The following is a 24,433-nucleotide window of genomic DNA, read 5'->3' as shown; positions in this document are numbered from 1 at the left end:
AAGAGAAGCAGACGAGCGTGCAAGAGAAGCAGACGAGCGTGCAAGAGAAGCAGACGAGCGTGTAAGAGAAGCAGACGAGCGTGCAAGAGAAGTAGACGAGCGTGCAAGAGAAGAGCGTGTAAGGTAAGTAGAGCAGCGCACTCTGCGTATGCGGACGTGGAACGCCGACGAACCAGACCTACAACATCATGAAAAGCGCCCACGATCATCTCTCCTATCGACCGATCCCTCACTACTAAGAGCAGCATCACAAGACCCCCAGAATTGGATCTGTTCCTACGTCTGCGCCCATGCACAGACTTTCCCCAAAGCCAACGTCTCTTCGACGCAACGTCCTCCTACCTCCATCCTCCGTCCTTCCAACCTCCACGCGTGCTCAGCCCTGTCATATCCTTAGAAGAGCTGGGTTGACGGATCTGCAGTCGGAAGCTGGCGAGCGAGAAAGATTTGGAAAGCTACGAGCGCTTTGCGGTGGAAGATCACATCAGCAGCATTGTGTCCGAGCTTTCGAAAGTCACGGAAGCTCGCGCAATTCTGGGTCTCGCAGGCGGTGTCGTCTTTGAGCATAAACCCAACTCGCTCAATGATTCGGCCGAGGAAGTGCAAGAGCGCCTTCGCCTGGATCGTTCTGCGTCACGGTCTCAGGGCGCTACGGGAACGAGACTATTATACGCGGATCAGATTCGTGTCTACAGAAAGACTTCCGGAGTCGACCATCTGCTGTTCACCATCGAGGACAAGGCCCCTCACAAGCTCTCGATCCACAATCTTCGAGCCGGGCTCAGCGCGATGAATGTAATGGAAGAGGTTGTCAATCGCGCCACGATTCCCACGGATGTCGGGGATAAACAATAATACAATGCCGATCGGCTTGCAGTGGCGGCGGTAACGCAGGCCTTCTCGCAGATGATCGAGAATGGTTTCGAATACAGCTGTGTGAATACCGGAGAGGCCAGTGTGTTTTTGCAATGAAAGAAGATGAACCACTACGGTGTACTTCCATCTTACCGAGGCAAACGAGGAAACTGAACTGAACGGTTAGCTTGGAGGTCTCTGTCCGCGGACTGCCATCTCGCAGATGTCCAGCTTCTCCCTCATGGCACTGGAATCCGCGCCACGCCGCCAACGCAGGCGAGATGACGCGATCCGACTGCTACCACGGTATGAACTTGACTATGAAGCAGTCCTTCGGCAGATCCCAGAGGAAGAGCGCAAGAAGACCCCATCATCCAGCTTCAAACCCTCACGCTATCATGTCGATCCACGGTCACCATATTTCTTTCGAAGGAGAAGGGGATAGGGTGGCTCTCATTCTGATGAAGCTGCCGCCGAAGAACCAAGGTATCGTTCTTCGGCTGAGTCAGACGGCAACGCTGGGAGGCCTGAGACGCTCACCAAGTCTAGCAGGACCTCAAAGGGGAAAGCACCTGCGCAACGAGCGGGACAGAAAGGAAAGATTGATGCCGGGGCTGCGACAATACTGTACTCAAGCGTGCCTCTTGGGTTTGGTACATCGAACAGGTTTGGATGAGAAGTGTCCAAACGTGGAACTTCATCGGCAATGTGCACAGAACCGACAGCATCCGATCGACAAGCGCACGTTTCGACAGCTGCTCCGGCGTCAGCTCGGAGAGGACTTGGATCATGTTTGTGAGGTAGTGGGAAAGCAATGGGCGAGGGGGGCCCCTTTTCACGTCCACTTGCGCAGGTTCGGGTACACGTTAGTCGGTAAAGGGACGGTCCAAGCGTTTGTGGAAGATCTCCGTCATGAAGGGCGATTGTATGGGCGATTGCAGAGTCTTCAAGAATCCGTCATTCCCGTCCATCTAGGAAACATTACCCTCCCAAAGATGTACTATCTGGATGTTAGGGTTCGGATCCAGCATATGATGATGAAGGCTTGGGTCGGTGAAGAGATGATGGCCGATGGGGAAGACATGCGTTGTCGAATCAACGAGCAGGTACAATCCGCAACGGGAAAACCATCTGCGCTTGGAGCCACGCATAACGACATCCGCGGACCAAACATTCTCTCGAGCCAGAAGTGGAGCGTGCAGTGTTGATCGACTTTGAACGGGCCAGTGTGTGTCTCTCCGCGCAAGCAACACTGTGAGTGCGCTGGACAGCCCGGAACGGTGCTTCGAGAGGTCCATGAATGAACCAGGGACTGGGCCACAACTTGACACTTATGTAAAGCAAGGGAACCATGACAATATTGAAGGATCAGGCTCGCTCGTTGTTCTTACCGTCACCGGATGCCGCAATGTCCCGTGAACTTCAACACAACCGTCTTATCAAGACGGAGTTTTGAGGATCTGGGCTGGCCGATGATGAGCTCATTGGGGTTCGTGTGTTTTAGTTTGTATGTGCACTTGGCCGCCTTGACTGAATCCATGTTTATTCTTGAACGGTGATGGGCCTGACGTGACGATGACAAAGGTAGTCTCTCTCGGTAAATTAACTCTGTTGCACATCATGACCAGAATCATCCTGAGGCTCACCAAAGGCTCACCAGCTTGGTAGGGGGGAGGCCCAAGAGCCACCCCCTGATATCTTCACCCCCATTGTCCTCGCTATATTTGCCGCATTGGCAAGAGGATACACCCTGTCCAACAACGGGTTGTAGTGCCGCAAAATCAGTTCGCAGCCGCTGATGGCAGCATAGACGGTCGCAGAAGATGTTGTTACGTCGTCGGAATCTCGACGATTCCGACGCCCGCCTTTCTCTCTCCGGTCTCACGTGACATTGAGCCTCGCATCCGGTTCAACTTCGGCCCGGGCTCGTCCTGGCCCGCTCACTCCCCCTCTCCTTCACAGTTGTCTTAACAAGATACCAAACGTCTCCGGGGCAACCTTGGTGTGCACGCGAAAGGGTTGAGGGGAATGTCATCTTGCTACGCTGCGACCCAGGCATGGTGTGTGATAGTTACCAGGAGGATCACCAGGAATGAAACATTCCGCCACGCGCTCGGACCCCTCGAAGTTTCACTGGAGCTATAAGTAGCTCACTGAGCGCGTCCCTCGTCCTTTGTCCTCTATCCTTTGTCGTCTTACCTTTTCACCCCATCTCCGAGCCCCCTTTTTGTCTCTTGTCTCTCTCTCTCATCTCTCTCTGTCATCCGTGGGTGAGACTTGTCGTCTGTTGTCTCTCTCTCCTTTTTGAGAATAAGACTTGTCTCTCAACTCTCTCGCGTCCAAGGATAAGACTTGTCTCTTGTCTCTTGTTGACAAGCGAGGCTCGACAGCACCATCTTTTGACCTTCTCTCTTGTCGAAAGGCGAGACTTGAGTCCACCATATCTTCCAGTTTTGTTCAACGTCTCCAAATATGGATCCAGAAGGCAGTGACAACAGGGCAGGCTCGCCTATATCTCAGCGACATGGTCAGAATACCTTTCCACTTTTTTCGATTTCAGCCGTTAACACCTCTCAGCAGTTACACAACAGCCTTCAGCTGGAATTGAACAAGCGCGTATCTTTCTACAGCACCTCTTCAACCCACAATTGAGAGCTAGAGACTTCGACCTCGAGCGGCTCTTTATCTGTAGGATATCTACGCGTGAGTGGTTCAATTTATGTGAGGAGTTCAATCTTGACAACTTGAGGTCTCTTATTCTTCTCCCTTTCTTTTGACGTTGTTTGCTAAATGTTATCTACAGGTGGCCAAGATTTTCATACAACTCCGCCACATCAACTCTGAAAATCTACACTATGGCTTCCTGGGTACACGAAACAATTATCAACTTTTTTCATGAACGCTTTCTTCTTCTCTTCAATCAAACCTATCCCCCATCTCGCCGCAAGAGAATCAAGATTTATACAAATCTTAAGATGGAGGGGTTTGCCAATGAGTATCAGAATTCAGTGAAAACGCCAGATCTCGGAATTTTTATGAGAGACGATACTCAAAATGGACTTAGATGGGCTCTTGAGGTTGGTTTCTCTCAAGAATATGACGATCTTCGAGAAGACCTTCGACTTTGGCTTGTCGGTCAACCAACATGTTCTATGGCGGTTCTTATCAATATTACAGAGAGTCCAAAATATCAATGCCCACTTGATTTTCACTTGGATATCTGTGATAAACTTGATATACCTCAGGATGGGTCTCAGATTATAGAAGGAGATTTCTTTCTTCAGGGAGAATATGGCCCAGTGATGTATAAAGGATGTCAGTGGGTGGGAGAGATCTCCGAAGTCTTTCTAGAGGTTTGGACTCGTGACCCTAGAACTGGGGAACCAAGGCGACGAAGAGGAAGCCGAAGTCGAACGTCTATTGTTCCTCCAACAGACGCATCTCTTCAATTTCAGCTCGCCGACTTTCTCTTTACCGACGAGACTCAAGTGACATCCTTCGATTGGGACGAATTCCGAGAGGAATTAAAGGCCTGCCTTCGATCCCATGCCGTCTCGAGGTGCCGCGAGTGGCTTCGACAATGCAAGATCCGTGCAGGGTTAGTCGGCGACGAATCCTACAGGCCTTTGCGTTGAACAGCCGAGCAGCTTGTAAGGATCTGTCATTTATGTCTGTGTGTCCGGATTTGGCAGTGGATTATATCGAAAATTCCCTCCCGGTGGGGAAATGACAACAATTCGCAAGGGACTAGATAGTGTGGAGACATTGCCTAGAGGTAAATTAGCAAATTATAGGCGGGTACCGGTTACAGGGCCCCTAGACCCGGATATAGGCACACCTGTTGCTCAGGCTGACTGAACACCCATGATCAGTCATCGTGCCGGACTTGCTCAGCTTGAAGCAGCTAAGCTCAGAGCCGCGCTCAGGTCCAAAGATGGAAATGGAAAGTACTCGTGTCGAGATTCCGGTGTCGAATTCCCTGTTTCAGATCCTGTAGGATATTGTCGGACATTCCGGTTTGCAAGGGTTTGCTGTACAGTACAACCATTCAATCCACAACAGCTCATGTCAAAACAACGCTTCGTAGAAGAACCAATTTTAGGAAGAGACAGTAAGTGTGACTTGCAGACTCCCCCAAGTGCTGAGAAAGACGGCCGATGCCACCGACATCTATCTGGAACCTGGTCCACGAATTCAAGAAAAGAACCCCAATGCCTTGTTGCCTAACACCCAATCGTGCTGTCACGCAACTCAAGCGTTCTTTTTCAGCTCTGCCCGTTCCCTCTCGAGGCCAGCAAGCTGATATGTCAGTGCGACATTCTGGTCGTCCCGAAGCTGGAGTGTCCTGTCTAGCCAGGTATTGTTCCCCCTCTACTGCACCAAGAATCCCGTTTGAACAACAGACCGAGCCATTCCATTGGGTATATGCCAGGTCGGTCTGTCGGACTTTTTTTCGTGGCCGACCATCCTTTTCCATGCCCATTTCATGGCCTCTCTTGGTCGTCATTGTGAATTCGGAGTATTGGTCGTGCCAATCTTAATCGGTGTTGAATCGTCTTGGCTGGTTGGCTGTTTGACAGAGTGAAGGGCAAGTTGCTATGTTTCCGGAATTTCTTCCTGCATATTGGTATCAGCTGAGAAGCCAAGTTCGACATGAGAAACGCTCCATTGGCTACATGCGTATTGCCAGGATTCACCGAAGCCGCGCACGTCCGAATCAATACTTCATGTGGCTTCTTGATTCCGAGCACGGGGAGCTCGACGGGTTCATATTCAGCAGGGGTGCAATAGCCAGGCCAAAACCCGGTATGCCAATTGGTCTCAAGATTGGCATAGGCTGGTGCCCTAACCTTGTCAGGAATCTTAGCCGGCCAGAGTGATAGGCTGAGTGACAGAGCTAATACTGCAATAGGTAAGTTAGGCGAGTGACACTTATAGTATCCACCTTGGATAGTTGCCTAGTTTAGACAATCAATCAAACAAGGGCGACTGTTCCAGGAAGTCAGTCTCTTCTCGCATTCCACACGTCGCATTTCGCGGGTCTGTAAAGGCTCCAGCATCCACGTTTGTCCAAGCATCGCGACAACCGACGTTTGCCCGGCTTTGTGTCAGTGAGATATTTTCTGCACCACATTCCGCGTGTTGCAATCCCAACCAACCTCCCTGTCGCCTCCAGGCCCTTAGGGTATCACAAGGCGCAAGTTTGTCCCACCCTGAACGAAAATTGAGAGGACAAAAGCTTGCTCAGGGGCTTTGTCCTAGAAATGTGAGTTTAATACATCATCTGTGCAATATGACTGCGAACGTACTTATTGCTCCACATGGTCGCCCCTTTTGTTTTTGGCACTTTCATTGCCATTGCTAGCGCGCAAAACGCATTCCAGCCAGTGTGGCCGGCTGTGCATTCCAACTCCCATTCCAGTCTTTATCCTCAATTTTTTACTTTCATTCTCATTGCTGCCGCTTGCGGCACATTCCTCCTTCCTCCTGCCTGCCGCACAAAGCACATTCCTCCTGCCTTCCCCACAAAGCAACTCCTGCCTTCCCCACAAAGCACATTCCTCCTGCCTGCCGCACAAATCACATTCCCCTGCCTGCCGCACAAAGCAAATTCCAGTCTTTATCCTCAATACTATGTAAACACATCTACCTCTCACGATGGCTTACTACGATTCCCGCAACGACTTCGAGTCATCTTCCCCATCTCCAAAGCACTGGGACTCACCATTCTCGCACCCAGGAACCTCTGGTGGCACATCGACCACTGCTCGAACCGAACTCTCAGCACTGTCCTACCCCTAGGCAGAAGGACATTCGGTTGAAAGTGGGAAAGATGTCGACACTACCAAGCGCAGCTGAAGAGCAGCCCTACGAGCGAGTCAAGGCATACCTCGAAGATTTCAAACTGTACCGTCAAGGCCAAAAGACCGTCGCTCCCCGGGACTTCGACCAGCTCTTCCGATGCCAGATCTCGCGGGCAGACTGGCGCAAGCTACAAGAAGATCTGCGTATCCACGACGACGATGAGCGTAATCCGTTCAGCCGTTGCAAATTTTCATACCATGCCTCGACGTCGACGCTCATTATCCAATGCAACCCCCCAACGCCGGTACATGAAGTGGCGGTTGAGTTCCTCAATACTTGTTTGAGTGCGGCGGTCAATCCCCTACATGTCACGGTCGCTCAAGGCCGAGGGCAGCAGCTCGATGACGAAGATGCAGATGAGGCAAAAGTTGGAGATCTTACAATTTACCAAGAAACCCCCAAAGGTTTGAAGGCCAGATGGGTTCTTGAAGTTGGATTCTCTGAAACCTACGATGAGCTCCTTGAAGACATACAAACATGGCTGATGGCAAAGCAGGCTGAGGTCGTCTATGGGGTCTTGATGAAAATTACAGAGGAGCCCAAATACCGTTGTCCTTTACTGAACATTCCCTCCGAGGAACTCGAGGCTCGCAGGCTAAAGAGTCGTGGGGATATAACCAGACAAGACTTCGTGATGGAGGGAGAATACGGCCCATCGTCGTACCAGGGCGATCGCTGGGCAGGACAAATCAAAGAGGTCTTCTGGGAAGTCTGGAAACTCAACCCAGAAACGCGAAAGCCAGAGCTCGTTGGTCAACGAGATATTATTGTTCCAAAGACCAACTCCTCGCCCAAGATTCCACTCCACGAGTTTCTGACAACCGAACCAGCCAACGCACAAGTTTCGCCAGACTGGGATGTGTTCCGAGCTCTTTTCAAGCGCAACATTCGAGAGCTGGCCATGCACCGATACAAAGAGTGGAACCGTAGACTTGCAAAGGAAGGTGGAGATGACAGAGGGACAGACCCGGACTTTGCGTGAAGGCTTTCTGCGAGACAATTCGAGCATCCGGCTTGTAGGTCCGTTGCCATTCGGTTGCCAGCTTCGCTGCCATCTCAAACACCAACGAAAACATGGTTGGAAAAAGGAAACCACAAAAACATGGTTGGGAGAGGAAAATCACAAAAACAATCACAAAAACAATCACAAAAACAATAGAGGGAATGGCGTTTGGGTGTTGGGATTCATGGTAGCTGAGGACAGCGACATGTCAAGGATGAGGCAGGTTTGTTGTCACGTGTGGCATCAAACCAGATCGGGACTAGCCTGATACTGCCGCCTCCCTTCGGGTGACTCGAGTCTAAGAGACTCTCTTGTTCTTACTCTCTTAGATAGACAGAATACTCCCAACCAACAAACCCCTGCCATTGCGGCAACCTTACTTTTCCTTTGTTGTGGGCTAGTGTTTAACTCTTTCATTTGTCGTCTTGCAACCATATTCTCTGAGCAGTATGAAAGTCGTTCTTGATGACGTCGACTTGGACTTGCCCTTGCCAGGCACGGCTCCGTTCACATGGGGCCAAGAGTCTACAAAAAGATAAGAAGAACTAGGTGAAGAGATGAGTTGATGGGTATATCCAATCCATTCAGTGACATGTCTTCTCTGCCGTCACAGGCTCTTGCTTGGTCTGGTCACAGAAGCTGCGTCAAGGTGACCGGATCTCCTTCCTTCCAAGCAGTCTCTGGAGACTTAATACGTTGGCAAATTTTGGGCCGGGTGGATCTCGTTCACCAGCTTGTGAGACACTGTCCGTGGGCGAATTATATCTTATCCAGCACGTTGCCCCATCTCTTTGTGCGATCGATCCCTACCATGATGAGGCTACCCTCCTGTTGGATCACGAGTATCAGTCGCAGCTAAGGACCAATCCAACCAAACCACGCTCTTCTTGGCGTCGATTGGCGGACACCCACAAGCCGCCGATGAAATTCTTTCCCGCGGAGCGGACGTGACAACGGTGCATAAGGAGGGGAAATCCTTGCTACACCTGGCGGCAGCCAGCGGGTCCGTCGAGCTGGCCGAATTACTTTTGCACAGGGGGCCAGTGATCTCTGCTGAGGAGGACGATGGAAGCACCGCCTTGCACATTGCGGCCGGGAATGGGGATCAGAAGATTATCTCGCTCCTGCTTCACAACGGCTCTGACCCAGGTTGCGCGGACAAGCTCTGACAACCTCCCCTGCATCGTGCCGTGCTGCTTGGATACGGATACGGAGAAGCGACAAGACTCCTGGTGGCGGGAGGGAGAATGGAGCACAGGAAACAGAATACCAGTCTTCGAAACATCACTCCGCAAGGCGATTGGCGCGATGCGCAATGGATGCAGGATTAGGCTTCGAAGAGATCCGTTTCAGGGCGCTGGTCTCCCAGCGTACAATTGGCGGAGACAAGCGGCAACGAAGCCTTCTATCTGCTGACCGATGAACACGCCCTACCCTAAAATATATGCACTTTGTATCTACCATCGAGACTACGATTACGCACTCTACTGTCCACAGACTCTCTGTGCCGCATCGCAAGAGATGGGAAAACACGTACCACCCCTCGGCATCCCGGCGATTCGACCATTCCACCCATCAAGGCAAGGCATACCTCAAGCTGACCACACATGCGCAACGGCCTCCAGACGGACAAAGAGCACTCCTTGTGACACACAGGGACAACGTCCAGACTTAGACTGTACCATTTGATTCTCGTACACACTCTGACTGGTTTCGATTTTGTGGTCTGCGCACCCATCCTTAAAGCGTTGCCGTCTCTCGCTCGGCAGGTAATCTGATTGACCAAGCACTGCGTCTCCTCTTCGATCTATCTTGAATACCTCTCCAACCTGGAGAGCAAACGACCTCCCGACCGTCTACTGGACTGTGCGGCCGGGGAGAGGTTGGAGCGCCTTGAACCCAGGGAAAAGCACGTTGCCGTGCTGCTTCCTTGACACCAGTTTATTCACATCTAGTCAGGGCACCGATTTCCGTCAGCCTCTCCACAGAACTAGGCTCATGATGCCACTATTATCACGGCCCTGTGCTCAAAACTAAGGAAGCTGCTTATATGACCGGCCGACTTTGATCGCGTGAAATACACCTTCGAGATACATATAGAACTGCCAGTGTTGCATAGCGAATTCGCACCCCGCCGGTGCGAAGCGATTAGATTACGGACACGATGAAAAGTATATCGGAACCCAGAATGTAGGCCTTCTCGAAGCTAATGCGAACTCTTTGGCGCCTAACGCGGGCTGGTTTCCTCCCTACTGGGAATATACATGCGCTTGCCAGGTCAATGTGAGTAACTTGTTCTGGAGGGATTGTGTTGATAAGTTCCTAGAGCCATGGCCAAAGACTTTGCAAATGGAACAAGTCCGACAGAGATGGTGGGGAGCGTTTTGAATGCGGGTGACGACGATGTTCGTGAATGTGTTGGTGAGCTTCTGTTTTCTACGCAACAAGTTCTGAGCCTTCATTCAGATCATATGTTGGGACCTTCATTGAGTCGCCTTTTCCAGGCTCTACTTCGCACCACCCTGGAATCGCCGGAAGGGGAGAAACTGAAGGAGTCTGGGCGCCTCTGCCGTCGAATATAACCAAAGATACTGTGAGCGAGTGGGGTGAGTACGCCAACATTCAAAGAAGATGCACTGACTCTGGCATCGGACAACGCATTCACAGACGGCTCACCTTTGGAGGCTGTCGACCACTACTCGACTATCCCGGCCGCGATGAGGTCCACGGGGCCGGACTCGGCACCCAAGGCAGAGAACGGCACCAGCGGTACCACCACGCCTGACTGTCGACGATGACAGCCGCATTGAATCTGCGACCACCGAGAGTGTCCAGATGCATCCCGACACCACGCCGGATGAGTCTATGATCCTGTCGAGCCATGGTAACGACGATGACGAGGAATCGGCCGCCGCTTTTTTTTGTCGATCAGGCACAGTATGCGTGCACAGTGTTCAAGAAGAGCTGAGACGAAGTCCTCGCAGCCGGTATTTATGATCAACGGGCGCACCCCCTGAAACCGATCGACGTCAAGTTCAGTTTGGTGCAGACGGCCTCGATGGCGGACTTGATCAAGGCGTTTGAGCGGATGGGCGGAAAACACTTGTCCTAGCCGCCGGGGTTCGGGAAGAGCAAGACGTCGCTGGCGGTCTGGACCCTCTTGGTGCTCATACGGCTCTGTCGAGAGGACACGAGGAAGCATCCGTAGAAGCACTGCAAGGCAGATGATCTAGATGGAATAGAATGCCCATCTTCCGAATACCCCTTTCGGTGCTGCTGCGAGCTGAGACGAGAAACGGGGAGATGGTGCGGCCTCAGAGAGGGAACCAGTCTTCTCTTCGTCCCACCGCGCATCCTAGGGTAGTGGTGGAAAGCATTTAAGAAGGCCACGAGTGAAAACAATGTCCTCTTCAAGGACTTCAAATTGAAGGCGTATATCCAGCACTGCGATTATCAGAAGCTAGAAGATCAGTGCCATTAAAACGTGGTGAGCTAATCCTGGCTGGAAGAGAATGGAGATCCACAACTTGGGGCTGAGCTCGCGCACCGAGACGCTTTGCAGGTTCTCATTTTGACGTTGACAGAGTCCTACAGCACCTAAGCTCACAAATATTTCCACGAAGGGTATACACATGCCCTGGTGACGGTGGATGGGTGCCATGAGTCAATAAGACCGCACACGCGGACCTTCAGGCCAAATTGAGGGAATGAATAGGCACCTGCTCGAGGACGGAGATTGGTGGCCACAAGCGTTCTACCCCGGGATCATTTGGTGCTCGGTGACACCGTGGAAAGGGACACCGGGTGATCTGAAAGCAACCATGGGTGTCTGGATGAAAATGCACAAGGACAAATGGAAGGGGGTTGTGGGGCTCGAGGAATGGACGGTGTTCGACGACAATGGGAAGCTGCCCAGGCTCGCGGAGTTGAACGCGATCTGGGAACCGTTGCAGGAGAAGAAGAAGGGCATGAATAAGGCAGAGACCGGTCAAGCCCCCAAGGACGACATGGCGCTCCCAACCAAGAAGGTCGGCAATACCATATTCAAAATGAGCCGCGTTTTAATCTGTGGCGGCAATCAAGACTTACGGCTCCACAGTCAGCCTTTGATCCTATTGCCGGAGCTCTGCAATTGGTGGGCCGAGATTCGTATCGCGAAATCTGCCGATATGCAGCGCGAGATCGAAGCACCCAAAAGGGATGTTGGGCCGAGAGAGGCGAGCAGAAGAGAAGAGCCTGACAGAAAGGGCTGCCGACTCCACCGCTCTCCCCGTCGTACCGCTTGAACAATCTAGCTGTGAGGCCTATCCCACCTTGATCAGAGTCAAATAGCGGTATAGGCATGTCCCAAGAGCTACCGGCGAGGGAGCTGAGTGGTCGTCAGTTAGAGTGCTTGCCAGAGGTGTTGTGTGCCTTGAAGAAGACGACAGGGACTACGGGGCGCGGTCTTCCGAGACTGAAAGGGGAATTTTGCAGGACGGATTGGTCCTCCCCAAAGCGGCAAAGAAGCATCAAGCAATACAAGCCTAACCCAGCCCCAGACGCTGGAATGGAAGTCGGGAATTTCTCGATCGATGGGGGCAGCTTTCGAGTATGCGAAAGCCATGAAGAGAGAGGATAAAACGGAGTTTGAACGAATGCGACGTGTGGCTCCGTGAGACTTGTGTGAAAAAGATTTTCCAGTCAGTGGTGGATTTATATCATCGTATTCTCGTATATTCTGGCCTTTATTCGGCCCAAACTCCCAGATACCGTAGCGAAATCCCCTAGATCACTCCATCCTTATCTGAAAAATCCCCGACTGCTCGTCCTCAGCATCATCATCCAAAACCAGGTAATCTCTTCCGGGAAAGAAAGAAAGGGTGCTTTTCGCCTCGAGGCGCAATTGAAGTCCCCGTCTGCGAGCCGCTACCGCCAGCGCCCTTAGCGCCGCCCTTTCTTGCTCCATGTCGATTTGGTTGTTCAGCCATTCAAGAGATAGTGTCGTGAGCATCGGTGCTAGCATTTCGTTGGTGATGAAAGATAGTACCGCCGACCAGACGTGCTCAAGTGGCCCGGATTTGTTCATGAGGTAGAGAGTCAGCTCGCGGACCTTTGGCAATGGAAGAAGACCATTTCCTGAATGTGTATCGGAGGAACGTGTATCTCCGGCTGGTGGTGTTAGGATCATTGTTGAAGGGATCTTGAGCCTCGTCAAGTTGACGAATCGCGCCATCTCGACCCGTCTCGGGCGTGTCGACACATTCCACGACAAAAGGTCAAGTTCTTCGAGAGAGTCGCTGCAGGAATTTGCAAGCAATCCGAGAATGGCGTACTCGGCGCCTTCGTCATCCCCAAAGCGTCGGAGTATTCGGAGAGTTTGAAGATGACGGCAAGCTCCGAGCAGCGCCAAAATGTCTCCGACGTCTTCAAAAGCCCAGCGAAGATCCAGAGATCGGAGCTGGGAGACGAGAGACATGTCCATGGCACCTCCACCCACAATTCTGGCCACCTTGAAAGTTCTCAAGGACGGCAGGCGGAGAAAAGGAAGTAGCTCCACCTCATCACCAACGCTCATTTCGATCGTCGATAGAGAGCGAAAGAGATTGAGATCGGTTCCGTTCGTGACAGCAAATTCAAACAGGTCTCCAAGGTAGAGGACTGGTGCATTCACCACCAATTTGATCTCTCTCAAGCAAGGGAGCTGTAGGGCTAGAAAGGCAAGCCAGAGACCTTCGTCGTCATGGGAAAGCAGGGCAGCTGTCAGTTCTGCATCCGTCAAGGCGAGAAATTCAGAGAACCGCGCACTAGTATCACTGAAGAGTAAAGGGCTGCAACTCTCGATAAGTTCGCTTCCAACATGAAAATCTTCCCGGTAAGGCAAAATAGGGTAGTCGTAGGCGGTAATGCTGACCGAGTGGATGTAACGTGCCAGATCGTGTTGGTAGCATAGCGATCGGAAGAAGAGCCCTATATCTGGCATCTCAGCGAGACGTACATTGCGATAAAGTTCAGGTGTAGTGAGGCGATGAAGCTGTCTATTACAAAGTGAGAGGTTGCGCATGGTCTGCTGGCTTTCAGTTGCAACAAGTTTGACTATTTCAAGCAAGACCTCTTCAGGGAGACTTTCGCTGTTCGTAGTGGCCCGCATGGCTCGCAGATGGAATCGAAACCCCGACAAAAAGAGAAACAACTTCGCGGGACATTAAAATCAACGAAAGGAAAGGCTGTTATCATCAGCCATATTTATTATATCTATTCGAGCGGTTTCCGGTTGTGGTCCGTGGTCGTGAGGACCTTCGTTGAAACACAAGAGGACCACCAAACAATTCAGCCTTTGGCTCTCCCAAACTCTACAGCTCCACGATGGCTGATCTGGAGGCAAACCACTCGAACCATCCAAGACAAACTGAACAATGTCAGGAAGCTAGTCCAGAGTTTCGCCCCTCCCAAAGGTCGCAAAACCCAAGAATCGCAAAGGCAGCAGCCAACGGTCGACTTGATAACGACGTTAATCACGCTTGTAACGCAATCTTCAGCGGCTGTGAAAGACGTCAAGGCAGACTTCTCGCAGCGCTCCGTTCGGGACAATGGTCAGGATCAGGTTTCTGAGGCTGATACCCTCAACCACGCTCTTGAAGCTCAAAAAAAAAAGAGAAAAAAAAAAAAAGGGAGCAAAAAAAAAAAGAAAAGAAAAGAAAACTGGTCCGGAAAGGGCAGACAGCAACTCAAAAAGCGGCGCCTGGACGAACTCAGTCATCATACCAAGCAGCCCAGTGGCGGCTGGAAACCTTGATTCCAGAGTCCAGTGGTCCATACAGGCTGTCAAGCGTCGACAGTTCCAACCCAGAGGTCGCCTTGGAGGATGTCGTTCCAAAGGTTCAGAATGGACAATCTCCACCGGATCTCGTGAGTCGGCCGTCGATCCGCGACGCACACCCTCAATTATGGCGCCTTGCTAACAGTCGGACGTGGTGGTGCCAGAAAACGACAAGACTGCGGCATCCGAGTCTTTGCGGTATTCACTCCCGACACCGGTACCATGTCCGGAAGGGAAGGTCCCCTCTTTACGCTATCGATTGAGCAGACGAAGGAAGATATCGTACATACATGCCAGGCGACTGGCTGCCGACGAAAGCTTTCCAGGCATAATATCAGTGGAGAAACCGGCCATAGATCGATTGCACCGATTTTCTGGGATCGGTTCGGCAGCCAGACCTCAACCGTGAACTTTGTGGTGTCGAATACTCCCCTCTCGATGTTTCTGGCGCCATCGGGTTAAGGGCTTCCAAGCAGAGGAAGTCCAGATTTCCAGACCTCTCGCAAACGCCGAAGAAGCCCTAGGAAGAGGAGTGCGAGAAGTATGTTCGCCAATTGTTCGACGGTCCTCCCAATGAGCCAATTCAGCACCTAAGTAGGAACCTCGCTCGCCACCGAAACGCCTCTGTCAAAACTTGACTCTTTATTTCATCCAGGATCATTATCGCAGTTTCAGTTGATCTGCGGCGCGAACCAACCCCACTGGCAACCCGGGTGGCAAGGCTCTGGGACGGGGATTCCACATTGAAGATGCCACGAAGTCGAGGTCTTTCAACATTGTCTCTTGGGGCTGGAAGCTCTGGGCCCTCATTTGGACAAGTCACACCGCCGAATTTTGCAGCATTTGTCAAGAGAAAACTGTCATTGTAACGACTGTCATCAATTCGTTCGACATCAAAACCTATTCATCGGCCCAGACACCCTGGGAATGAGGGTATTGGCTTCGATCTCATCTGCGTTGGCCCTGGGGAGATGATTGTCAACAAACCAGGGCAGTACCATGCGGTCGTCAACGTCACGGATTGCAGCGCGATGTCGCTCGACCTCTGCCTCCCACCGATCCAATTTCCCCACCAACTGTGAGTATGTAAAGAATATGGACTCTACCCGTTGAAGCGCAAGGAATTTATCCATGTGGCCTTCATGAACGACGTGCCCATTCCACCAAAAGAGCAGCTAATGCGAGAAAACGACCCAGAACAGAGGAGGACATACAAGTCCCGAAAGGAACAAAGAGAATCGTGGCTGATAAGATTCGCGCTTCCAAGGAGCTCCAACAAGTCGCACGTGAAATGCGCAACATCGACAAGCTGCACGGACACCCTTCCCGTGAGCACGGAGCGAAGCCGACCGTCTTCAGGCTGGCGGTGGCAATCAGGAGCCTCTTAGCATTTATTCAGTTTCGCGACTTCGTTTAAGCACAAGAGAACTAGGCACCAGCACGCTTCCATCAGACATCAGCGAGGAGCGATCTTTGCGCCTGGCAGAACGGATTCGCCTGATCGACACATCGGGGTGGAAGTCCTTACTCGAGAAGTTCCTTGTTCGGACTCACCAGATCCTCCTCGCTAAGGATCTGACCCCTGAAGATGGCCGACGAGAGCGGACAGAGCAGTAACTCACGAGGCCCTAGCAGACAGGCTCGGCAATGTTCAACCAGTACTGGACGCAATTTGAATCTTGCAAATGTTGTCCATTCCAGATCCTATATGAGTCATGCCTGGCGGGTACGGCGTGGCGGACGAGATCCGTCAGCAGTGTGTTTTCTCGAGGTGCCAGGGTGAGACCGTTAGAGTACAACAATGACAGCTCTTTGCAGGTCTGAAAGATTGTCCGAACTCGCGATTTTTCGACGACCTTCTCTAATCCGTGATGATTGTCATGATGTGCGGTTGAATCTCATCTGTGGTGGCAGTAACCGTATGAAGTCCTCCAACTGACATGCTCTTGTCCTGAGGGATGGAGGCACATGATTCTACCAAAGAGGAAGGATTCTGAAAGACGTTGAAAGCAGCGGAGCCTAGGCGGCGGCGAACGCCTCTACAATGACAAACTCTGAGAAAAGCGGGACGATGGAAAAACATTTCGTCACCTTCTGTGGGACGGTAGCCTTTTCATGAAGCCTTCATCTCCACCGTCGGCCAGAGGCTTCCTGCAAGAGCGTGACTGGTTTTCGTTCCAGGTTGCTGCTTGGTTAAAGCTTCCACGGCAGGTTTGTGGTCTCAAGGCAGAGCTCCTGGGCTCTGGTATCGAGATAGCTGGTTGTGGTTGCCGCTGTTTCTGTTTCCAGGTTGATTCCACGACGAAAACCCAGCTCGAGAGCGATGTCGGGTGCTCAAAGAAACCTCAAACGCCGATTATCATGGTCGTATGAGGAGGCATTCAGAGGCTATCGAAAACTTACTGGCAAAACACCCCCTTTGGTGCTGACTTCCAGTTTACCAGGTCCGTGAAAGCATCATGAGTCGAATGATTTGGACTGCGAGCTCTGTGAAATTGAGTCATGAGAACCCTCCCGTCGATGTTCAAGAAGATATTGACATCATGAGCATTTCAACCGCGAGCCCCCTGGACAGCCGCAGCGAAAGCACCGAGTAGCCCCTCGTCAGTCTCAACTCTCTCCCCAGTAACCACTCCAGTCCTTCCAACATCAACGGCCGGCGTAAACAGATCTTCCGAAGACTCGTGGCACGGCCTGTTTTGTCAGCCCTCTGACCGGTTCACAATCAATAGCATGTCGCCGGCGCCGCACAGACGAAGGAGTACTTCGCCCGACAATGAACACTTTATTTCAACAGCCCATCTTTCTGGCAGAGGCTTACCTCTGTCAACCCCGAGGGAACTCGCCCGTCGGTCAAACGACCAAAATGGACGGTACAGCCAAGAGCGCAACTTCAGTCAGCAGCGCCGGGGTATTATAGCAAAGTCAAGTAAGGCCACCAGCAAAGGAGTGAGGGTATATATAGTGATGGAGGTCAGAGGGGGTGTGGCAAGAATTAGTTTAGAGAAAATAAACAAACCTGTGCTAGGAACGACCGGTGATTGCTTCAAGGGGCTTGAAATTTTTAGTCCGCGCTGTCTACCCAGGAGGTTCCATCGTCCAGAGGGAGCAAGGAAAGACACTTCCAATGGAGTTGATGCACAAGTACGCAGTCAAGGGCGTCGGCGAACTAATCCAGAAGACTCAACACCATATCGATGTTGGGACGTGATCCAGGAACACATCTTCTCCTCCAACACCTCCGCCGAGGGGATCTCAAATTCTGGCCATCGCTTCCGGGCGCGCACGAATTCCAACATCTTCTCCACCTGCTCATGATACCAGCACTCCGGACACTGAAGCGAGTAGTTCTCATTCCAGCGTAGCACTCTATTATCCGAGTTTTCGTCCAGCCAAGGCATCCATGTTGCCCTCATCTCATCGCGAAAAGGCAAGTGTTGCAGCTTTTTGGTCCAGTAACTCTTCTTCCGCGGCCGCCAACGAAGGCAGTCGAGGCAGTTCAGCCAAGTCTTCTTCACACGTCCAGCTTTGTTCAAGGGTCGCACGACCTTGAGCAGTTTCTCCATCGTCTGAAGGTCGGGGCATTCGCGACGCGACACCTTCAAGGAGACAATCGTGCTGACGTGAAGAAGATGTTTGCAAGTGATGGCGAATGCGATTTGATCGGGCAGGCGGCAGAGCCGAAATATCTCGAGGAGGAGTTCGTGGGGTAAGCGAAAGAGGGGTGAAGACTGGTTGTCAGGCGATGTAAGGACCTGTTTGATATGCCATTAGTCCTAGAATCGAGTCTCATGGGATCAGCTCACATTTTGTGAAATAATGAAGGGTTTCCAAAGACCACCGGGAGGCATGATGGCGTGTCTTGGGTGGCAAGCGGGTAGAGAGGCAGGTCTAGTGACACCTGAAGTGGTGTTTGAGCATACGGTACGCGTCGAACCAAGCGTGTTGATTGATTGATTGTCTGGGGAAACTAGCGACTATCGGAGGTGGAGAAAATCAGGCTGGCAACAAACAAGTGCGGCAGAGTCACTCGTCTAACCTGCCGGATGCAGGATGAGGTCTGCCACTCGACCGGCTAACTTTCCTGATACTGTTAGGGCAGCCAGACGCCATCTCACGTGACTCCAGGTTGCCTTGGTACCCGCCGAGCCACCAACACCCAGGCTAAGCCGCAACGAGAACTAATAACAAGGACGTCCACGAGTTGCACTACTCGCTCCTCTCTCAGACTCATGGGCACGAGCCGCTAAGTCCGGTGTTGTAGTCACCACCATTGATGAACTCTGCGAATCTGGTAAACGCATCCGAGTCCACGTTGCTTCCACGTTGGTTAGGCGTGCCCGATTCTCTTGCGACTCTTTCCTTTGACTGTGCATCATTGCATGAAAGACGGGAGAGTTTCGGAACACCAGCTCCGAGGGCAAGGCAAACGCACCAGCCACTTCTGAAATCTCGAACTGGAACGTTCCTCCAGTGAAGTCTCTAAAGATATCGTCAGGTGTTGAATCAATTTCATGGTAGAGTCCGTCGTTATTTTGTGCTCTTGTTTGGCATCGTGCCCGAACAGAGGTGACTAACACAGAGAAACAGAATTGAAGAGCCGAAAGATTCGGCTTGGTTCTGGCTGTCCCTCCCCTCAGAGAGCTGGCCCCCTAGAAACTTTGACAGTTAGGGCGACATGCCTCGCAAAGGCATTCCCCCTTCTTCATGAAACCCTTGCCACAGAAGGCCGTTATCTCCTCGCCGTGTTGAATGTCTCTGGCCGCTTTGACCATCACCCTATACCTCCCCGAGACTTTCATGACCACGAACTCGGCAGCAGGGCTACTGCTCAGGCACCCATGGTTAAGAAGCCTCAAAAAATTCCCTTGCTTTCCACAGTAAAGCTGACACACAAAGCTATCCGTGTCTGGTCTCTTAAGCTCGAAACACCACTCGGTAAATGTTCCGGGAGGGACTAGCTCCCCAGTAAGCTCGCCAATGTACTCACCTCGCCGATAGGATCCCACTGCCTGGAGCCCTCGCCCTTTGCCGTCGTAAAGCTTAATTCGAGGCATAGGTCTTGGAGGAAGGCTGATGCAGCCACATTCCGTAGTCGTACGGCACATGTCGCATTGGATCTCCTCAGGAGGTATCCATGTTGGGTCACAGGGCCACACCCAGTCCTCAGACCATTCCTCGGGCCTAGACCACTTGGGGTACTCTCCGGGGTGATATACATTGCTGTCAATTGTCGGAAACGGCAACAGATCCTCCTCAGAAATCTTTTCAAACGCAATCCCTTTCGCTTCCCAAGTGAACTCCCTATCCGCTACCTGTCTCTGGAGCGTCTCTTGGAAAACCCTCCCAGCCTCGCACATCTTGGTGATATAGTCGTTCTTGAGAAGACGATGAAACATTTGGAGGCTGGCACCCTCAAGGTCAAGATAATGGCTCGCTGTCAGCTTGAACGGGTTTTGCCCTAGGAAAATAAAGCCTAAGAGGCCGCTGTAGTCATCGCCGCAGAGTCCCATCCACTTCCTTCCCTGTTGAAGATGATAACGAAACGTGGTTATCTTCCAGCCTGTTTGTTTTAGGGCGGTAGTGATCGCTGCCGGGTCCACCCTCTGCCTTCCGCATTTAGGTACCAGCTCTTCAGCAAGGAGAGCCTGGTAAGTCCTCACAGAGAATTTCTCGAGTATGGATTTCTCTGTCGAGTTCTTGATGGACTGGATATATTGCGCCAAGCGTGAAGACAGATCCTGACCGACCTCAAATGCAATAGCGTTTCGATTTCTTCTGCTGCTTACGAGACTGCAGAACTGAGCCCGCGCGGTACGGCTCATGACGGCTGCGGCGAGCTTGAGAACAATATTCGTTACTCCAGGCTCCAAGCAAGGGGATTGATATATCTTATCGACTTGGCGTAGATCGTAGAGTGTTCGTTCTAGCTCTTTCGGACTCGGTGCCCAAATCGCAATCCTCTTTCTTCCATGGCTGGGCTCTAGATCTTGCCCTCTCTGTCGTTTCTTAGATGAGGCGGACTTTGGGTCTGCCGTAAGCGCGAGACCTTTACATGCGCCTTCCAGATTTCTGTCCGTTGTGAGGTTGACGGTCATACCTTCACCGATCCAAGGCACCAACGAACTGCGCATAAATTGATGTCCTCCAGATCTCACTGAGCTTTTAGCATGTCGCGAATCGGTATTCATAATGCCACTCTCTTCCGTGCCGTCAGCTTCTTCAGGATCGTCAGCATCGTCTGCCTCTTGGAGGTCGGTGCTATCAGTGTCTTCGGGATCGCTGGTATCGCCGGGATCATTGGTATCGTTGGTATCGTCCATATCCTCTTCGATCTGTGGCTCACCCGGAGCTCTGAACTCCAAGTGTGCCTTGGTAACAGGAAAGCCAGGGCAGGTTGTTTCGCATGCATGATAGCCGTCCATATTCCAGTCGTTGTAGCCATAATTGACCGCTTCAGCTGTGCCGGAGCCATCGGTGCCGCCTTGGTGATAAGCACCATCCCATGTCACGACGCCCTCACCCGGTCGTTGGATGAAGTTAACAAAACGGGCACCCATACGTTGGAGCTTTGCTCTAGGAATCCAACGAGATGCGTGTCGTACTCGCTGTGCACATGTCCACTTCTTCGCTTCCTTTTCGATGATATGGCCATCTTTTGGAGCTACCACGTACCACAGCCTTTCAGCCCCGCTGAGGTGCATGTTCACCGATATTAGATTTCCATCGTCACTGTGTATTGCAAACAGTGCCCCGTGGCAGCCCGAGAGGTATGCGTAGGGCCAATGGATTCCTGGGACAGTATACCTTGTTCGATCTAATTGGTTGCCCTTCAAGGGGTAAATAGCTGACTTTGCAGGTAAACCTAACTGTTGCCGTTGTCGAGTAGTTCGGGCTGGGATGTCGGTCGCATATCGCATTTTCTTCAGAGCGTTGGGGTCGGCAACCAGACCCTCCAAGATCTCGGCGAGTTCGTCTGGCTTTCTAGGTGTGCAACTGTTGTCACTCAGCTCGAGCGTCTCCAAGTCCGTCGATTCGGTGCGTGAGATGTGAAGTATTCCTTTTGGAGTGAGACGCGACGAGAATCGAGATACACGAGTCTTGACCGTGTGGTTGGTCAATGCGGCGGATTCGAAATCGCCAGGCAACACGTATTTGAAGACGCCAGTTTCGCGCGTACCTAGCGCCTCCGCCTGAGAGAGGAGAAACGGCATATCGTGGCATTGGGCCATATTTGACGGCAGCAAAACGATAATGCCGCCCTCCTTTCGGTAAGGTATCGTGACAACCGGATTTCGAGGATTTTCCTGATGGTCTTGTGCGGCCTTGTCAGGCTGTGACGGGCGTGAGGCAGGAGCATGTTGTTGCTGTTGCGAGACTGACACACGCACCGCATCATCGAGCGGTACGACGTTGGCGGGAAGAGCCGCGTTCGAAGCACGAGCCTCAATCAGGGCAGAAGCAGACCCTACCCGGTCCTCGTCAATAGCAGGCCTATTCAGAGGCACTTCAGCAATCGGCGGAGTGGCGGCGCTGTCGGTAGGGGTTTCGAGGATAAGGTCACCACAACTTTGAACAGCTTCTGAAGGAGCCGCAGAGTCAAGGTCAAGCTGTCGGTTTTCGTCTGCCGGTTGAGCTGGCCTCTGTGACAAGTATTGTGGAGGGAAATTTTGAGGGCGGATGCTAGGTAGATCGTGGTGGAAATATGCGTGAATGTCTTGTTCGAATGCCTGGAAGTTTGACGCAAACTGATTGTGCGAACCAAGAATCTCTCCGAAGAGGCGTGATTGTGGGCGTGGAAGTAGGAGCCTCCTCAACAAATTGTCGAATTCCTTCAACTCTACTCCAAGTCTCTTCACTTGTTCTAGCAAATCAGCCATTGGGGACACACAGGCGACTTCTTTGGGTTTCGAGGGCATGCGGAGGACAAGCTTGGGTTTGACCGCTAGAGTCGTCGAGTCGTCTTGCGATGGCACTCGTGACTCGTGCACGGGCCACAGTGATAGCGACTCTCATTGTGGTCCGTGCGTCTTGTGCAAGGGTCGCCTCGGCAACGAGCCCGCCAACCCGCCTCAACGCAAAGATTGGGGAAATCCTCTCACATCGCGCGCGACAAAGTAAGTGAAGCGGATGGGTCAGTTCTGTTGACTGACCAGGGGGCAATCTTTTCTTTGGATTTCTGACCGATCGACTTTGTGCCAGCTGCGCGGATTGATGCCTGCGCCATTTGGCGCCATTTGTCTTGGCATTGGCACTGGCCCTGGCATTTGTTAGGCATGCCTGGAAGGTAAAGTTAGTTAAGAGCCTCAAGTAAATTTAGTTAAAGGTTTAGTTAAAGGGACCCTCAAGTGCATTGCCAAGAAAAAGGCCCCCCACGCGCGGAAGAGGACATAGGGACCCGGCAGGCACCCCCGCAACCTTTGCAGCTCCCCCTGAACCCCTCAGCAATACTTGGCACGGAGGCTGTTTCCTTGAGAACACTGGGAGCTGCAGCTCAGACACACTCACTACCGCCCATACAATGATCCGACATGATTCTCACGCAGTGATCACACCCTCGTCCGACTGCGCTTCAACCGATATCGTCCTGCTATCTCGAAATCGATCGTGCACGAAATCATCATCCCTACAAACCTTGCCATCTACCTCGTCATGGAATCGGAGTGCAATCAATACTCGACTGGAGTTAACAAGAAGGATGTTCAGCACAAAGACACTGGAAAATTGGCCATCCACAACACGAGGTACCGCCGCTGGCTGTCCCTACTTGCATTGAAAACCACGGCAAGATTTTACACATCGATGGGCTCCTGTGTCCCAATCACAAGAAATAAGATAGTCAAGACCGGTCCATACGTTCACCTGACTGAAGCCGCAACTATCGAATTTATCGCCCAGAATACCTCTATCCCAGTGCCTAGGATATACTGCTCTTTTGTCCATAAGAATCGTGCTTATATTGTCATGAGAAGGATTCGAGGCAAGGACATACCAACAGCATGGCAGAAATTGTCGGAACAGTCTCGCCAGAGAGTCTTTGATCAATTGAGGAGTATGATACAAGAGATGCGCTTACTACAGCCGCCGCCGGGGACGGGGGTTGAGAGCTGCGTTGGCGGTTCATTGCGCGACTCTCGAATCCCTCGCTCGAATCCCCGTTTTGGTCCGTTCAAAACGATCCAAGAGTTCCACCTTTGGCTGAGAGAGGGGTTTCAGCCATCCCGAATCGAAGGTCGAGAAAGCGACTCAGACTGGCAGGACATTCGAGATATGGCAGCCGCCCAGGACAAGTCATGGCCACCCCCAGTTTTTACACATGCTGATTTGAATCCATTCAATATTCTCATCAGTGGAGATCAAGTTGTCGGCCTAGTGGACTGGGAATTAGCCGGATGGTACCCAAATTATTGGGAGTATACCTCCGCGTGGCTTGGTAATATAACGAGAACAGAATGGCAGAATGCTATTGACAAGCTCCTTGAACCGTTTCCTGAGGAGCTGAAGATGGAGACTATCCGTCAAAAATGGTGGGTTGAATTCTAAATGAGTATAATATATATTCACTGTACTATATGTATGTTTAATTTCAGGTCCAAGTCCTTCAACTCATTTAAAGCTCGCCTTCTTAAAATCTCTAAGCCACCACCTCTTTGTTCTCCAATAAATCCCAGGTCGGCTTCGGTCGCAGTAGTAGCGCCAAATCGTCAAAGCGCCCCTGACTGGTTTTCTCTCCAACATAACGTCTTGCTGTCTCTTCAATCCGCCGCCAATCGAGCACTGAAGTTCCTAGGGGCCTGGCCATCTTTGGCGAGAGCTGAGCTCAGAGGGCGTCAGCGCACCAGCTGCGGCATCTCCACCCCAGATCATTTGTGAACCACAGGGACATTTCGAAGCGTTTGGAGAAGACGTTC

The 24,433-nt window shown here is 51.8% G+C and overlaps 8 protein-coding genes across 8 annotated transcripts; 5 read left to right on the top strand and 3 right to left on the bottom strand.

Moving 5' to 3' along the window:
- Positions 1 to 148: 148 nt before the first annotated feature.
- Positions 149 to 855, top strand: Z520_11758 (uncharacterized protein; the record flags this gene model as incomplete). The annotated part of the gene is made up of 2 exons (XM_016782246.1): positions 149 to 372; positions 423 to 855. The coding sequence occupies 2 exons, from the start codon at positions 149 to 151 to the stop codon at positions 853 to 855; spliced, it is 657 nt and encodes a 218-aa protein (XP_016626705.1).
- Positions 856 to 1,253: 398 nt separating this feature from the next.
- On the top strand, positions 1,254 to 2,063 carry Z520_11757 (uncharacterized protein; the record flags this gene model as incomplete). The annotated part of the gene is made up of 1 exon (XM_016782245.1): positions 1,254 to 2,063. The coding sequence occupies one exon, from the start codon at positions 1,254 to 1,256 to the stop codon at positions 2,061 to 2,063; it is 810 nt and encodes a 269-aa protein (XP_016626704.1).
- Positions 2,064 to 6,688: 4,625 nt separating this feature from the next.
- On the top strand, positions 6,689 to 7,702 carry Z520_11756 (uncharacterized protein; the record flags this gene model as incomplete). The annotated part of the gene is made up of 1 exon (XM_016782244.1): positions 6,689 to 7,702. One exon carries the CDS (start codon positions 6,689 to 6,691, stop codon positions 7,700 to 7,702), a length of 1,014 nt encoding a protein of 337 aa, XP_016626703.1.
- Positions 7,703 to 11,544: 3,842 nt separating this feature from the next.
- Positions 11,545 to 12,009, top strand: Z520_11755 (uncharacterized protein; the record flags this gene model as incomplete). The annotated part of the gene is made up of 1 exon (XM_016782243.1): positions 11,545 to 12,009. One exon carries the CDS (start codon positions 11,545 to 11,547, stop codon positions 12,007 to 12,009), a length of 465 nt encoding a protein of 154 aa, XP_016626702.1.
- Positions 12,010 to 12,494: 485 nt separating this feature from the next.
- Positions 12,495 to 13,853, bottom strand: Z520_11754 (uncharacterized protein; the record flags this gene model as incomplete). Its single annotated transcript, XM_016782242.1, has 1 exon — positions 12,495 to 13,853. The coding sequence occupies one exon, from the start codon at positions 13,851 to 13,853 to the stop codon at positions 12,495 to 12,497; it is 1,359 nt and encodes a 452-aa protein (XP_016626701.1).
- Positions 13,854 to 17,674: 3,821 nt separating this feature from the next.
- Positions 17,675 to 18,373, bottom strand: Z520_11753 (uncharacterized protein; the record flags this gene model as incomplete). The annotated part of the gene is made up of 2 exons (XM_016782241.1): positions 17,675 to 18,277; positions 18,329 to 18,373. The coding sequence occupies 2 exons, from the start codon at positions 18,371 to 18,373 to the stop codon at positions 17,675 to 17,677; spliced, it is 648 nt and encodes a 215-aa protein (XP_016626700.1).
- Positions 18,374 to 19,174: 801 nt separating this feature from the next.
- Positions 19,175 to 22,402, bottom strand: Z520_11752 (uncharacterized protein; the record flags this gene model as incomplete). Its single annotated transcript, XM_016782240.1, has 1 exon — positions 19,175 to 22,402. The coding sequence occupies one exon, from the start codon at positions 22,400 to 22,402 to the stop codon at positions 19,175 to 19,177; it is 3,228 nt and encodes a 1,075-aa protein (XP_016626699.1).
- A 772-nt stretch (positions 22,403 to 23,174) lies between these two features.
- Z520_11751 (uncharacterized protein) lies at positions 23,175 to 24,065 on the top strand (the record flags this gene model as incomplete). The annotated part of the gene is made up of 1 exon (XM_016782239.1): positions 23,175 to 24,065. The coding sequence occupies one exon, from the start codon at positions 23,175 to 23,177 to the stop codon at positions 24,063 to 24,065; it is 891 nt and encodes a 296-aa protein (XP_016626698.1).
- Positions 24,066 to 24,433: the final 368 nt, after the last annotated feature.

Source organism: Fonsecaea multimorphosa (genome assembly GCF_000836435.1).
Source record: "Fonsecaea multimorphosa CBS 102226 unplaced genomic scaffold supercont1.42, whole genome shotgun sequence".
Lineage (NCBI taxonomy): Eukaryota > Fungi > Ascomycota > Eurotiomycetes > Chaetothyriales > Herpotrichiellaceae > Fonsecaea > Fonsecaea multimorphosa.
The sequence above is the reverse complement of the archived record's forward strand: the minus strand, read 5'-3'. Positions and strand labels throughout refer to the sequence as shown.